At 54.3% G+C, this 15,955-nt stretch overlaps 1 protein-coding gene across 4 annotated transcripts; it reads left to right on the top strand.

Annotated features, from left to right (window-relative positions):
- The first annotated feature begins 2,069 nt into the window (after positions 1-2,069).
- On the top strand, positions 2,070-13,377 carry PLIN1 (perilipin 1). Of its 4 annotated transcripts, none has more exons than XM_033100299.1 (8): positions 2,070-2,225; positions 4,892-5,096; positions 6,864-6,946; positions 8,064-8,328; positions 8,622-8,794; positions 10,054-10,245; positions 10,637-10,882; positions 11,876-13,377. In XM_033100299.1, the coding sequence occupies exons 1-8, from the start codon at positions 2,181-2,183 to the stop codon at positions 12,200-12,202; spliced, it is 1,536 nt and encodes a 511-aa protein (XP_032956190.1). In that variant the 5' UTR covers positions 2,070-2,180; the 3' UTR covers positions 12,203-13,377. The 4 variants fall into 4 exon arrangements, with proteins under 4 accessions (XP_032956190.1, XP_032956186.1, XP_032956189.1 ...); XM_033100295.1 differs by lacking the exon at positions 2,070-2,225 and adding an exon at positions 3,887-4,117; XM_033100298.1 differs by lacking the exon at positions 2,070-2,225 and adding an exon at positions 4,199-4,376.
- The last annotated feature ends 2,578 nt before the right edge of the window (positions 13,378-15,955 follow it).

Here is a 15,955-nt window from a genome sequence, read left to right on the forward strand (position 1 = left end):
GTCTGAGTGCCTTGCCTAGTTATGGGGCCCACTGTGCACATGTGGGGGGGTGGGGAAGGGAAGAAGGGAACCGCGTCCTGCAGGTGGCTGCTGGAAAGTGGACTCTCCCCGAGGGACTGTCCTCAGCCCTTTTGCCACGTTCACTTCTCACCCACATTCTGGACTCCCAGCTGCAGCGGACAGAGGACCAGTTTTGTCAGCAGAGCTTCCAGGCACAGAGCCCTCTGGCCCACAGCCCCTTGTCCAAAGGCTCAAGCCGCCCTTTGGCCCAGGTCGCTCTCCAGACACAGCCTCGTGGGGAATTTGTCCTGAACCTTGGAGAGAGGCCATGGGCCACTTCTTTACACACGTCCCTTCTCTCCATCACTGTCGCATGTTTTAAAAGTCCTGGTTGGACCCGTAAGTATTAAATGTACCAGGTATTACTCCTTTTGAGGGCTCCCTGCTGGACTCTGTCTCCCTTTCCTGCTTTATCATATCACAGGTACAGAATCGATTACCAGGGATCTGTTGTAAAGCTCCGTTCCTCCCCACCCTCTGCCTCTTTCTCCCACTGCCCACAGCACACCACTTAGAACAGTAGGTACAAGTCTACCAACAAAGGAAATAAGTTTCGTCCTGCTGTCCATTTTAATTAAAAGGCCCTTCTTAGGCAGTCTGAAAACTATGGCTTACGCCATCGTCCTCCGTCATTTGTAGCCAGGAACTAGAACTCGGGCTCCTGCCTGACTCGTTGCTAAGGAACAGGTGCAAGTGAGGTGGTAGTTCTTGGGTGGTAGATCACTAATAGGGTCTCGGTCAACACTGTCACTTTTCCAGACTTGACAAAATCCGGTTGGCTCTCCCGCTGCCTCTGCTGGCATCTCAGACCAGGTAGAGTTCAATAAACTTCCTTGAAATCTTGGAATTTCCAGAAGCTGAAATTGTTCCCTGAAAGGCTGGACTGTTAAGGAGTCAACCCCAACTCGGCTTCTCTTCTTCACTGAGAACAATTTCTCTTCATAAAGAGTGGTACATTCAGGTGAACTGTGTTCCGTGTGGGTTTTAATCTTACTGTCAAAATCCATTCCTGATTGGTAAGTCCTAAAGGATGGAATGGGTTTAAAACATCTCCACAGGACCCTCTGTGGAAAAAGAGCCCAAGATACGGAACTTCAGAGCTTACGAGTTTAATGACATACCCCAACCTTTCTGGAAAACAGCGTTTTGAGAACGGGGGGCCAGAAACATGTTACAGAACTGACATTTCCAGGCTCTGGAATAGTAACTCCTCTGAGCCTGGACGTCCAGCTCCTCGATCTACCTCCCACTTGGCTCAATCTTACAGAAGTTGGGATATGCCCAGGGGACCCTGGGTCAAATAACCATGACAACCGATTGACCCGGCTTTCTTTTCCTTTGCCCTCCTCTAGCAGGGAGGTGTTAGTAGCATTGCCGAGACTCCTCAGAGCAACTGGAATTCTGCCGGAGGAGACACTGCAGCCTGGGCTCTGGGACTGAGGCGGCATTAGCTGGAGTGAGTGTTGGGTCGTGGGCCATCTGCCTTAGCCGGTGGGTGTCTGAGAGTTAAAGAAGCTGGGGGTCAGGGTGTCCTGGGAATGTTACTGACGATGAAGAGAGACCTGCAAGGTGAATGACCAAGAGTGTAGACAGTCTGGAGCCACTGGCTTTTCCAGAATGCAGCCAACAAAATAGTGAGTTTTAAGAGTGACTACGTTCTCACCTGGTAGAGCATAGAGGGAAGGACTGGCAGATAGGCTTGCTTAAAAAAACAGGAATTAAGGCAAAATTTCTTCATTAAAAACAAAAAAAAGATGACTAACCACAAGACCTATTTTTTTAAGTCTCTCTTGGCCCCTCATTTAAGAGACCCTAACCTTCTAAGGCCTCTTCTCTCCTAACACTGTCTTCATTTTTCGCTTCTTACCCTGAACCCTCCTTCTCGGAGACATCAGGCTTGACAGGCAGGCTGTAGGGCCTCTTCCTGTCGGACTCCAGGACATTCCTCCTCGAGGTCTGTGACATTCCCCCTCTAACCTCATGCCTTCTGCTCAGAGAACTTGAGCTCCCAGGCAGCCTGGGTCCGGTCGGTGGCCCTGAGAGGTAGGGGACTGTGGGTCTCCAGCTGAGGGCTTTCTGATAGACCTGGGGCCCTCTGCTTTGCAGCCTAAAGAGCTCCGATGGCTGTCAACAAGGGCCTCACCTTGCCGGACGGAGACCTCCCCGTAAGTAACTTGGGCTCTATGAGATGGGGGTGGGCAGTGGCTGGGGGAGGACGGAGTAGGGAGGGAGGCTCGGGGGACGGAGAGCAAGATGCGTCTGGGTGATACTCAAGTTCATTGACCGTTAGTTACATCGTCGTGATTCCTGCCCTCACTGCCTTTTGCAGGGGCCGGTAGAGGATCTGGGCTTGGGGAGTGCAGGGGCCTATTAAAACCTACGCACCTTGGAGAAAAAGGACAGAAAAATCGCTGGGCGGGAAAGGAGAAGGAGGGAACTGTGCTAACCCCTGATGCAGAGCCTCCCATTCAGTACTGAGCCTTTGCGTTCTGTACCTCCAGGGTGTCCTTCACGTTGGGGTCTATGTAAATGGCACCTCGTGGAGGTCCAGGGTGCACAGCCCGTGCTGCCGTATGTGGGAAGCGGTTCGAGGGGCAGGGCGTCCAGGGTTGTGCATCTCGCTTGCTTTTCCCTGTGACGTGGAATGCTGACATGTTTAGGTGTCCTGCTGCCTCCCGGCAAGGCCTCTGATGTAGGCACGGTTCAGCTTGTTAGTGAAACTAAAACCTTGTGAACCCACGCAATACCCATGCTGTCCCAGGTTAGGCTTCAGCTGCCCTTTGCTCTACGCATCACTGTGTTCAGTTTTGTGTCGACTCGTAGAACACGGAGAGGCATAAATGGCCAAGGGCACAGGTCAGCCCTCCTAACAGGTGGTGCTTTATTCCCTTCCCAGGATCTCTGTCCCCCTTTGCCTAAAACAACCCCTGAAGACTCCAAAACATAAAAGAAAATGTTTTCTGTTTATGGCCATAGTCTTTTGCTGGTTCACATCTCAAACTCACCTGCAAGACAAAAACTCCAATATTGTAGCCCGTGGCACAGTACACATCTCCCTGATGGGTCTCCGGGCTCCTGCCTGCAGAAGAGGCTAGGTCCTCGCCTCCTGAGCAGAACCGTGCAAATTCAAAGCTGCAGCGAGCTCGAGCGTCTGAGTCAGACTTGGGGACTATCCTCTTTTTACCATTTATGTGGAGAATTCTTAGCATTCCGAAGAGCAGGCTGAATATAATACCCTTCACTCGCCCCAACAACCATTAATCCATGGCCAGTCCTGCCTCCTCCTCACCTTCATCTATTCCCCACCTTGTGTTATTTTTAACAAATCCCAGATATGCCATGTGAGGCCTGAATTAGAATCCTGGTTCTGCCACTTACTGGCTGTGTGATCTTGGATAAGTCACTTCACATCACTGAGTCTTTATCTTCTCATCGGCAAAGCGGTGGCCATAATGCTGACCTCAGAGGGTCTCTGTTAGACTTAAATGAGGTCATGTCACCCAAGCACCCAGTTGGTGCTCGGAGCAGAGTGGCATTGAATCAGTGTTTCCTTCTGTGTGGCTAGAACCCACATTCTTTTACTCAAAGACCAGTGTCTTTTCACTAAGATTCGTAGGTGACCTAAAGTTTGCTTATGTGACTGCTGCCAAAGTTGGTAAGAGCACAGCACCCCAATAATGAGAAGTGCTGGTTTCACTGGTGCCCCACATACTCAGACCACCCCTGGAACGCTGTCTTCACGTTTGAGTGCTGTGTTTGTGAGAAAGGCAACGCCAAACTAGCGTGTCCAGAGGAGATCACCAGAGCAGGGGGAGCCTGTTAAGAACTGGAGCTATTTAGCATGGAGGAGGGACCCCCGAAGGGAGACATATCTGCCTTCCAGTGTGGAAAAGGCCAGCCCATGAATGATGAAACAGATTTGCTCAGTGTTGCCAGAGGGCAGAGGGTGGAGGCGGATTTCAGCTCCGCAGCGCTGTCCAACAAGGGGCATAGGCCACACGAGGACAGACGCGCTCCACCCGAGGAGACATCTAGACACAAGCCTCCCAGAGAGACGGTGGGAAGCCGTTTTGCTGCAAAGGTCCCTAAGGGGGAGGTCTGAGAATCCGTGGTTCTGTGCGCAGATTTAAACTTACACCTACTACGTAGGTGCAACCTGACCATGGTTCATTTATTCAACTAACTGTGCCAGCTTTAGGAAGGCAGCGGGGACACAGAGGTGAAAGTCTACTGGGAGAGAGACAGGTACACACATGGTCACAGCATCACGTGACCAATGTGGAGACAGCCTGGGGACGGAAGCGGTGGCTTCTGAGGTGAGGGAGGAGGGTCAGGAAACTTCCCAGAAGAAGTGATGCCCAGCTGTGTCTTGAGGGGGAGGCATTTCTCCAGGCAGGAGGGGTATAGGAGGGAAGGGGAGCGTTCTGTTCCAGGCATGGGACACACATGCACAGGCAGGGGGCACTGTCCCAGAAAGACCAGAGACATGTTTAGAGAAGCCCCCCAAACCACGATGCACAGGGACTCCAGGCAGGTATGCTGGCACACTGCTCTCTACAGTAGGTGGAGAGGGGCAGCTGGAGGGCACGGGAGGAGGGTGACTGCCCCCGTAGCACTCCAGGCCCTCGCCTGTGATCAGATCGCACGGCAGGCCGACTTCTTTTTCCTGTGGGGCGTCCAGAGAAGTCTCTGGCCTGGGTTCCTCCTGGGCCACATGGAGCCCCGCAGGCCTCACCCATGGGCTCCGTGACCCTGGGGCTGCCTTTCCCGGCAGTGCCCACAGGAGGGGGTGGGATGACTTGAATGCCTTCCTTCCTTCCTTCCACGCCAGGAACAAGAGAATGTGCTGCAGCGAGTCCTGCAGCTGCCGGTGGTGAGTGGCACCTGCGAGTGCGTCCAGAAGACCTACAGCAGCACCAAGGAAGCCCACCCGCTGGTGGCGTCCGTGTGCAATGCCTACGAGAAGGGCGTGCAGGGCGCCAGCAGCCTGGCAGCCTGGAGCATGGAGCCCGTGGTCCGCAGGCTGTCCACCCAGTGTGAGTCCGCTTGGCACGTGGAGGCTGCCCGCCTGTTCAGTGCTGCTCACAGCCTGCCTGCCAGTCTGTGTGTCCGCCTGTCAGTCTGTCTGGTCATCTCATAGTTTGCTTGTCTGTCTACTTAGATGTCTGTCCGCCTTTTTGTCTGTCGGACTCATTGCATAGTCTTCTCATCTGTAGATGTAGCTGATACACATACGTATATAGATATGGATAGATTAGATCCGGTCTTCTTATCTATAGGTGCTCAGCTGGCGTTTTTTCTAGGTCAGGGGTGTCCAAACTGCGGCCCGCGGGCCAACTGCGGCCCACCATCCATTGTTAATTGGCCCACAGCTAATTCCAAAAGTATATTTAGTTTACTTAAATAAACCAGGGGTGGCAATACGTACTTCACCTCGAGTGAGCGGCCCGGCTGTGTGTGTATTTTACCGCATATGGCCCTTGGTGAAAAACGTTGAAAAAAGTTTGGACACTCCTGCTCTAGGGTAACAGTGATGGCCAAAGAATGGGCAGGGGGAAGGGGTGGGCAGAGCTGTGTGGGCAGTGGTGGGAGTGGGGCTCGGGGCGGACCGGGCACCCACTTTAGCTTCGAGTACAGTGGCAGTAGCAGCTGTAGGAACTAGCAGCGTCTGGCACAGACGCAGGGGCAGTGGGCACTAGGGCTGGCCTGGCAGGGCTTGGGAGAGTGGAAGGCCATGGGGGAAGCCCTCTGGGCCCAGCAGCTGTTGGTACCAGCTCATGCCAGGCGGGAGCAGCAGAGAGCCACCAGCCAGGGTCCTGGAGGTGGAGGACAGCTAGCTGTCCTTGTAGCCTTACCAGACCTGTCCCCGTTTGAAAACATGGTCTCCAAGGCACAGCTCTTGACAGAACTGAGGGAAATTCCAGCAGCACCAAGAAGTGTAGGACCTTCTACCATCCTGATGAGAGAATTACGGGTGTCTGAGGATTCCACACAGCAAACAGGAGAGGACAGACGTAAGGAAGACCCAGGCCCTGGGCCAGCCGCCCTGCCTGCACGCTCCACAGGTCATGTCCCTGGGTCTCCTTTTGCCCAGTCAGAAGATGGTTAAGTCCTCTGGGCTCTCTACTAAAGAATTTCTGTGAAGAAAACTAAGATACCTGGAGAAAGAACATATGAAAGAGTATATATGTGTCCTTTAAAACTGACCTCCACGACTGTCATGGTGGAGCTTAGCCCTGGGCAGCCCCGGGCGGCATCTCCTGGAAGCTTCTTGTGGCACCGGTCCCACTTCCCTGTGAGCCTGTTTCCCACTGGTGACCATCTCACTCCTAGAGGTTAAACGGAAGGGCCACGGACAGTCAGGGGCCAGGATGGGCTGTGGCTGGGAGTTCGTCACCTGGTGCTCACCCCAAGACGGAAGGAAGAGGAAGGAGGGACAGTCCAGTATTCGTTGCTGATCCACGTAGTTTCCACCACTTTCTCCTCACAGCAACCCTGCACGTAGGCACCATTAATCCACATCTGGCAAGGAGGAAGTGAGGTTGAAGCAGGCTGTGACTTGCACAGACGCGGGCAGTGGGCTGAGTGTAGGTGTCCCCATACAGACGGAAGAAAACGGCGTGGTCTCAAGGAGTCACAGCAGATGGGGGCGGAAGGTGGCAGAGGGCCCCAGGTTCCGAGACGCCCTGCAGACAGCGGGGCTGAGGGGTTCGAGGGCTCCTAGGCACCTGCCTTGGCACAGAGGTCCCTACTGGGTCTTCACTGGGGCCAGGGCTCACCCCACCATGGTCCTTTGCTTCCAGTCATAGCTGCCAACGAGCTGGCCTGCCGAGGCCTGGACCACCTGGAGGAAAAGATCCCGGCCCTCCAGTACCCTCCTGAAAAGGTGAGCCGTTCCCTCTTCTCTAATGTGCCCCACACTTTGTTGTCACTGCCCCTCGGGAGGAGAGGGCATGAGCGGAGGATGCCATCACCATGTGTCTTTCATTTCTATGGCAAGTGCCCTCCTGGTGACGGCTGCCTGTCCCTGAGGCTACAACGTGCTTCTGTGGAGCCACATGAGGGCAGGGACCAGCAGGCCCAAGCCCAGCGGCAAACCCAGACAGGAGCTTGGAGTGGGTCCCACTGATCCTGACTTCCCACCCCAGGGGCATGCATTGGACCACGTGGGGACTAGGTCCCCCTAAGTGCTTGGGTCACGTCATCAGGTCCTAGGATTGCAGTCCCATATCCTCAAGATCCAACCCTTAATGGGCCATGAGACTGAAAAGGCACTTCACCTGGAGACATATTCATTGCGTATTTGCTGTGGTCAGGGCCATGTCAGGTGCTTTTGGGGAATAAACTTCGGTCTCTGATCTCATCTGTCCCACAGACATTTACTGAGCCCTAGCCTTCGCCAGGGGCCATAAGGCGTGACTTCTAGAGCCTTCTCATGTAATTGTCAACCCTCCTCTGGGATGCGGTGGTTGTCCCCATTTTGCAGATGACAAAATAGTGACTTCCCACCAGCCACAGCCTTACATGGAGGCCACATGACAGTGGGTCTGTTTGGCTGCCAGGCCTGTGCTCTTCACTCCCCTTTGTCTCCAGATGAAGGACAATGTCTTTGTTACGGGAGGTCCCAGGTTATTACTAGGAGAGAGAGACAAATCCCTTCAATGCAGAACTCGTAGGAAGAACAACCACGTCTATAGACCACAGTCTATGCAGATGGGCCCGTGAGCAGTGTTCTGAGGGCAGGACAGAGGAGCCAGTGGAGGAATTTGGGAGAGGAGAGGCCTTGTGTGCATGAGGGGATCAGGACAGGTGTCATCAAAGAAACCTCGCAGGATAGTAAGGACCTCGACAGGCAGAAACGGTACAGAAGCCAGCTGACCCGGATGGTTGGCACGGGGACAGCTGGGCCCTTCCCCTTTCAAGCCCAGCTTACTCCAGGTGCCCACATACTGGTGCCAGTGCCCTGGGCCTTTAATGTGCCCGCCCTCCTGCACTTCCCCCAGATCGCCTCCGAGCTGAAGGACACCATCTCCACGCGCCTCCGCAGCGCCAGGAACAGCATCAGCGTGCCCATTGCCAGCACTTCCGACAAGGTGATGGGGGCCGCCCTGGCCAGCTGTGAGCTGGCCTGGGGCGTGGCCAAAGACACTGCCGAGTATGCTGCCAGCACGCGCGCCGGCCGGCTGGCCTCTGGAGGGGCCGACTTGGCCCTGGGCGGTGTGGAGAAGGTGGTCGAGCTCCTCCTCCCTCCAGCCAAGGAAGAATCAGGTATCTGCTGTTAGGGGCTGGCGGACCCACCTGGGGAGAGAGTGGGCCCCCTAGCTGCCTGGGAATGAGCAAAACTGGCAAGGGCTCATCCAGCCACTGCTCTCGAGCAGGGCAGGCCCAGTGGGATTTCCAGATGGACACATCCTCACTTCACCCCATTTGTAAGTGGGGAAAGTGAGTTGCCCAAATCACCCCGAGCTCGTGGTGGAGCTAGGACAAAGCCTAGACCCAGACCAGCTTTCCCCTGCCCCTCTCATCTCTAATCCCTTCTCTCCCCCCAAACTCCTACCCAGGCCCTGCTCCAGGAAGCCAGGGAGCCAAGAAGCCTCCCAAGGCCAAGCCGAGCCTCGTGGGCAGGGTTGGTGCCCTGGCCAACACCCTCTCCCAACACACCTTCCAGACCACAGCCCGAGTGCTGAAGCAGGGCCACGCACTGGCCATGTGGATCCCAGGTGTGGCTCCTCTGGTGAGTGTCCACCCGGTCCCTCCCAGGTCCCCCCACCCGACTCTTCCACATGTTCTGGGAGCATCCCTTCTTCCAGCCTGGGCTGCGACTTTAGGTCTAAAGACAGGAGGCCTGAAGCAGGGAACGGAGGGCTAGTCTTCTAGGCTGCAAGGGGAGAAAAAGGACAACGTGAGCTGAAGGCAGGTCGGCCTTGCTAGGGTGTTCCTTCCCCACCACCCATTTCTGTCTCTCCCATTCTCCCACGGGGTCCCACCCCCCTTTATTCCCCCCACACACACACACACTTCTTTCTCTGTGTATTTTTAGCAGAGATAAACTGGATTTTTTTCATAAGCTAAGGCCAAAAAGGAAATAAAAACATTAAAGCCTAAAGGTCAGCAACCAAGACAACCACTTTTCAGCCATCGTTTGGGTGATACTTTCTAAAGCATCGTCAGGCCTGGCTCATTCATTCAAGCAAACGTTTGCTGAGAACCTACTATGCACTAGGTTCTGTCATAGTAGTAGTAGTTCTTCTCTGTCCCCTGCACTGGGGGGACATTTCCCAGAGGGTCCTGCTGGTTTCCTTCCATGGGACACACTGGCCCACTTGATTTTTTTCACTCTAAAGAGTTACAAGGACTACCTACTACAGTTCAACAGACACATGTCTTGTGACCCAGCAACTCCACCCAACAGAAATGAGAGCTTATATCCCCCACACGACAGGTCAAAATGTTCTCGTCGGCTTTATCCTCAGCCGGGAACTGAGAACAACTCAAATGTCCGTCAATAGTAGAATGGGTAGATGCGGTTGGTCTCTTGCTACATTGGCCGGTTGCACAGAACTGGAAAAGAAAGGGCTACTTCAACACGCACTAACACGGGGGAATCGCACAACATAATGCTGAACAAAAAGGTATTCATGACAGAAGACACTCAGTGTATGAGTCCATTTATACGCGGTTCACAAATAGGTGAAGCCAGTGCGTGGTGATAGAGGTGAGAATGTGGTCACCTTTGGGGGCTGACTGGGTGGGGGGGCACAGGGCGTCTCCTGGGGGGTTGAAAATGGTCTGTGTCTTGATCTGTGTGCTTGTAACGGTTCACAGAGCTGTACACTGAAGATGTGTGCACTGTATGTCAGTTATCACTCACAAAAGTTTTAAGAATGGTCTGCTGGAGCTAGGCCTGGCTCATGTCCCCCACCTGACGCCGGGGGAGAGGGGCTCTGGCTACAGGGGCTGTGAAGACGGGGGCCTCTGCCTTCACTCCCTCAGAGCAGCCTGGCCCAGTGGGGAGCCTCAGCGGCCATGCAAGTGGTGTCCCGGAGGCAGAGCGAGGTGCGGGTCCCCTGGTTGCACAACCTGGCCACCTCCCAGGAAGAGGACCGTGACGAGCAGACAGACACAGAGGGAGAGGAGACTGAGGAGGAGGAGGAGTCAGAGATGGAGGAGAAGCAGCTCCGTGAGGTGAGAGCCGGAGCTGAGTGGGGGTGCGGCAGTCTGGAGGTCCCACAGCCCATAGAGGGGTGAGAAGCGAGGCACAGGGTGATACAAGGGCCCAGGGACGTGGCACCTGGGGGCAGCACTCGTCACCTCACCCCAGACACCCCGCCAACAAAGTGCTTGCATGCCCTTCTCTCAGCTGACCCAACAACCCATGAGATAGGCAGGGTCAAGACTGTCATCCCCATTTTACAGATGAAGCAACAGGCTCAGAGAGGGAAAGTGACTTGCCTAAGACCACACAGCTAGTGGCCGAGCCAGGTGTCCATGTTCTTTCTCTAGCTCTGGGGATGGTGGGGAGGGGAAAGGCCAGGGGAGGCGCTACAGGAGGCGCTGACCTTGCCCTGGTCCCCAGGTAGCAGCCCAGCCTAGCCCGCGGGGCCTCCTGGGCAGTGTGGCCCACACCCTGCAGAAGGCTGTCCAGGGCACCATCTCGGCTGTGACGTGGGCACCTGCAGCTGTGCTGGGCACGGCAGGGAGGATGCTGGGCCTCACACCAGCCCGAGCGGTCTCCTCCACCAAAGGGAGAGCCATGTCCCTGTCAGACGCCCTGAAGGGCGTGACGGACAACGTGGTGGACACCGTGGTGCAGTACGTGCCGGTGAGTCCCGCCCCCACGCTGACCCGCCCCGCCCCTCGGCCTCCGTCCGTCTCCTTGGTGATCCTTCTCTGATCCTCCGTGTCCCGAAAACATTTCCACGCACTGGGGCGGTGACTGGGGCCCTTCCCAGCCCCAGGAATGCAGACACCTGTTGCCCTGGCCTGGTACCTCTCCCACATCCTTACTCCCCGTCAGTCTCGGGGTCCCCAGTGGCCCAGCCCTCACCCCTCGGCTCCCACCTGCAGGACCTGGGAGGTTTGCATGCCTCTCCCTAGGCAGGGGCTGGAGGGAGGCTGCCTGAGATCCTTGGGGGTGGGCTATGTTCCAGGGACAGCAGCTGCCCCCATCTCAATTCTGTCACCTATCGCTAACAGGAAAAACCCAAGGGACACCAATACCAGCCTTTTGGGAGTCCTTGGGCCCCTTCCTGGAGCAAGTTACAGGCCCTAGGAGGGCTGGTCAGGGCAGGAGGCTCCCTTAGAGAAGCGGGGGTGGGGGGTGAGTCATTCAGTCAGTCACTCCCACCAAGAGGTGTGCCAGGGGTTTTGGCCGCCAGCCCGTCTGCCTTGGGCCCAAAACAGGCCCAGGTGGGGGCTCCCTAACCCGAGCAATGTGTGGGTTGTGCTTAGCCCACAACTCAGGCCCCAGAAAGGTCAGGAAAGCCACTGACCTCCCACTGAGGGACTTCTGAGGGAGGCACAAGGGGTCCAGAAACTTTGGTGGGGGTCTGCCTTGCCTTGGGTGTCTAGACGGTGGAGATCGTCAGAGCAGGCAGGACCTCAGCGATCTCCCCCCAAACCCCATCCTGCGGCGCCGAGGCCCTTGTTCCACCAGCCAGCCTGTGCCCTCCTGATGGCCGCTCCTGGGAGCGGGCCGGGGGTAGGGTGGTGAAGAGGTGGGGGGCGGGGAAAAGGGTGTGGGGGATAAGGGGTGGGGATGGCAGTCGCAAGGCGAAGGCCAAACCAGGCCCTGATGAGGCTGCCGGGTCCTCAGCTCCCCAGGCTGTCGCTGATGGAGCCCGAGAGCGAGTTCCGGGACATCGACAACCCGCCGGCTGAGACCGAGCGCCGGGGGTCTGGGGCGCCGCCCTCTGGCCCCGATTCCACACTGCGCCCGGCTCAGCCCCGAGGCAGCCTACGCAGTGCACGGGGCCCCGGCCTGGAGGACAGGGGGGACCCGCCTGCCTCGTCGCGCCCGGCTTTCCCGGCCGCACCGCGCGAGAAGCCGGCGCGCAGGGTCAGCGACAGCTTCTTCCGGCCCAGCGTCATGGAGCCCATCCTGGGCCGCGCGCAGTACAACCAGCTGCGCAAGAAGAGCTGAGCGCCGCACCCCCGCCACCCATCCCGCGCCTCACCCAGGGAGCCCGGGCCCGTGTGGCCAGCAAGTAAGCAAACCTACACTTCCAAGAGAGCGTTGACTTCTTCAAAGTAGTCCGCTGGGCAGCCTGAGGCTCGCGTCATCTTTTGAGCATCCTTTGGGAGTTGAGCCCTCACAGCCAATTTGTAAGAAGCATCAGAGCAGCCGCCTTCTTTGATTGTATGTCTTGTTTTCTACTAAAAGATTGCCTAATTTGATCTCTTCTTTAACCAAACTTGTGGCGAAATGACATTTGACTGTTTCCAAGATTTTGACCCATCTACTGTGGACAAATCTTTGCCACCAATGAATTTCGTGTCACTTACCCTGAAGGGCTAAGCAGGAGTTCCGGACACATTTTTAAGCCCTGAGCTCAGATTCCTGAACATCCTGCTTCTCAGTAGGCTACTTTGAAGGAACAACAATCGGGTGTAAAAGCTCTCGTGTGTTTATATAAAATATCAGCGTCACTTTGTGTAGCCGGTACCCGACGTTTTCACAGGCTGGGTCCCGGCCTGTGCTCTGTAGCGCCACCTTCTGGCTCATAGTCATTCCCATTTGCAGCCTGACTTCCACCTGCGCATTTACTCTTTTGAATTCTGGCACTCCCAATGCGGCTGGCGGCTGGACGACAGGTGACCCTTCCCCTTATAAAGTCTATACTGTATAGACCGTTCAAGCCCTGTTTTTGAAAATGTTAATATTCGGTAAATCTAACGAATGCATACATATAATTTAAAATTGAAACACTGCAAAAAGATTGGAACCCTGAGGTCCTGGTTCCCCTTCACAAAAACAACCACGGTGCCAGTCGCCTGTATATCGTTCTAGTTCCAGGCTGTGCACGTGCTAGCACGTGTGTGTGTATGTACTCCCCATTTTGTTCGCACACCTGTGGGATGTTATACTCACCTGCTCTGTCCACTTAACAATACATCTTAGAGATCTTTTTGTATCACTATCATAAATCCTCCTTGCACTTTTTAATGGCCACATAGTAGGTGCCTCATAATGTAGATGCTATAATTGATTTAACTAGTTCCCTGGTGGAGGACTGTTAGGTTGTTTCCCTTTCTTTCTCTCTCATTTTTTTTTGTTGTTATTGCAAACAGTACTGCAATAAATGTCCTTATACAGAGTGTCTTGTGTACATGTGTGTATATATATCTATAGGATAAAATCATCACTTGGAACCGTGACCTGATGGGCGAAAGGGTATCTATGTTTCAAATATTGTTAGATGATGCCAAGTAGGCTCCAAAACCAAACTCTGTTTTTCTTATCATTTTCACCTGCAGCTATATAGATAATGAAATGCGCCCTTCCTTCTCTGGGTGTTTTCTATCTGAAGGTGATAGCAGAGAGAACTGGAAAAGCCGGGTCCTTTGTCACATTGCCATTGACTCAACCTGCCCCGAAGCACTCCTTCCTCTGATCTCTCTGTTTTCTGAGATAACAGATGACCTTATTGTTCAAGCCACTTCACGTTGTGGTTTCTGTTCCTTGAGGCTGAGGGTTTCCTGATACAGATCTAGAAGAGTCTTGGCAATTTCGATAGCCTTTCTGCAGAAATCTTCTGTACACAAGATAAATTTTGCTACTACATCAGAGTTCAGTTTTTCTAATGACATTTTAAGTGACAGATATGCTTCTAGATTTTGATTGAAATCCAACCGTGCATAGTGCTCCCCAGAGGTCACAGAAGTGCAGACACCGTCTCCTCCAGGCGGCCTGTGGACATCCCCATATCACCTCTCCTGGTGCCAGGTTTCCATTGGTAATGACTGCAAGATGCAATTCACTTTCAGAAATGTTAGGATGTGAGAAGACGCAAGTCTTAGAACTGAGGAAGCATTTTTTGATGTGGTGAGATGGAAGTTTCTGCTGTTCTGGGGGCAGACAAGGGTGGCTTGGAAATGGAAAACAGATATGAAAAAAGAAGGGATGCTGAGCTGAGGACAGATTGTCTGGTACCCGGTTTGGGGACTTCTAAAACATAAGGAGATGCCATCGTTAGGATGTGTGTTTGTTCTCTGGATATGTTCCATGTACCACACTGTCATTTTGTACCTACAATAAAATACCATACTGTCCCACATCCATAGTTCTGTTAGAGCAAAGACAGTTTTCATTCCTTTTTCAGTAACTTTTACCAAAAATCCCTGTGGAGGGTCTATGCCAGGTCTTGGGCCAAGGCAAAGAGTTATGAATAAGACATACTCCCTTCAAGGAGCTCACAGTTTAGTGGGTGAAATGGACAAGTAAACAGTTATGCACATGGCACATGTACATAATAGTATGTACATGCTTGTAAATCATAGTGCTACGGTCTGAAAGTCTGTGGCTCCTGAAAATTCATATGCTGAAATCCTAACCCCCAAGGTGATGGGATTAGGAGGTGGAGCCTCTGGGAGTGATTAGGTCATGATTAGGATGAGTGTCTTTGTAAGAGACCCCAGAATGCTGGCTCCCTTCCACCCTTGGAGGACACAGTGAAAAGACAGCTGTGTAGGAGCTCATCTGGACCCTCATCTGACACTGAGTCTGCTGGCACCGTGATCTTGGACTTCCAGCTCCCAGAACTGTGAGAAATAAACAGTTGATGTTTATCAGCCACCCGGTCTGGAGTATTTTGTTATAACAGCCCAAATGGAGCAAGACACATACGTTGGAAGGGAAACCTCCAAGACAGTGAGTGTACTTACTGGCCGCCTTCTGTACACCTTTTTTTTCCCCCTTCATTGGCATGTGTTACAGGGACAAGAGGGAGACCAGCAAAGAGGCTTTGCAGTGGCCCAGGTCAGGGACAGTGGTGGCGTGGTGGCAAGGCTGCGGAGGTTTACAGAGAAATTTGACTGGAAGTTACTATGGAGGGCAAATCGGGGCTTGGTGGTAGAAGTGAGATGAGAAGAGTCTAGGATGGCTTGAGGGCTGGGGACACCTGGGTAGCACCTGCCTAGGTAGATGCAGGATGAAACCTCTGCAAGGTTCCCACTGGCCTTTTGCCCACAGAATAACCTCCCCAACTGAAGAGGTGGGTTAAGAGCTCTATAGCAAACCCCCCTCCCAGTGGCTTTTCTTAGGGGCAGTGGCCCATCCAGGAACTCGAGGCTGGTGGCAGTGGAGTCCACCCGTGGATCCCATGCCCTTTCCAGACTGGGGGCTTACAAGCCAGAGCGGTGAGCCAGGACTTGTCAGGGCCGGCTCTGCAGGGAGGCCGCTCCAGGGGGACAGACGCCCCCCCCCATCCTGCTCTCTTCCTGGCCTAAATGGGAGCTCTCTGGTGGCTTCAGGTATCCAGCCCCTGGGTCACCCTGGGTATGGGGCAGAGAAGGGGCACAGCAATGACAGCTTACTGCCTAGTGTGAGTGCCAAGGGTGCAGCCAGAGTCCCAACCACTTGGGGGAGAATTGGGCCCCCATCCCAACCCTGAAAGTCGGGGCGGATGGATCCTTCAGCTTTAGAAGGGGACGTGAAATCAGTAGAGAAAAGGGGTCTGGATGGAGAGCTCTGCTTCGCTCGGAGGGGGCGTGGCGAGTGCAGCTAGAGGGGGCGGTGCAGTAGCAGGAGGAAAGGTCTACACCTGAATGGATGAAGGAAGGAAGGAACGAACGAACGAACAAACAGTAGCTTAGCTTTTAGTCTAGTTATTAACTCTCAGGGTTGGAAAATCCACCCTCCCCTTGCGGAGCCAAAATGGTCCCTGGTTAATTTCCG

This window comes from Rhinolophus ferrumequinum, chromosome 28 (genome assembly GCF_004115265.2).
Source record: "Rhinolophus ferrumequinum isolate MPI-CBG mRhiFer1 chromosome 28, mRhiFer1_v1.p, whole genome shotgun sequence".
In the NCBI taxonomy this organism is placed as follows: domain Eukaryota; kingdom Metazoa; phylum Chordata; class Mammalia; order Chiroptera; family Rhinolophidae; genus Rhinolophus; species Rhinolophus ferrumequinum.

Coding starts and splice junctions, on each gene's coding strand:
- PLIN1 (XM_033100295.1), top strand. CDS start 3,902: ATGGAGGAGGGACCCCCGAAGGGAGACATATCTGCCTTCCAGTGTGGA. Junction 5,097..6,863: donor CCGCAGGCTGTCCACCCAGT/GTGAGTCCGCTT, acceptor CTTTGCTTCCAG/TCATAGCTGCCAACGAGCTG. Junction 8,329..8,621: donor TCCAGCCAAGGAAGAATCAG/GTATCTGCTGTT, acceptor ACTCCTACCCAG/GCCCTGCTCCAGGAAGCCAG.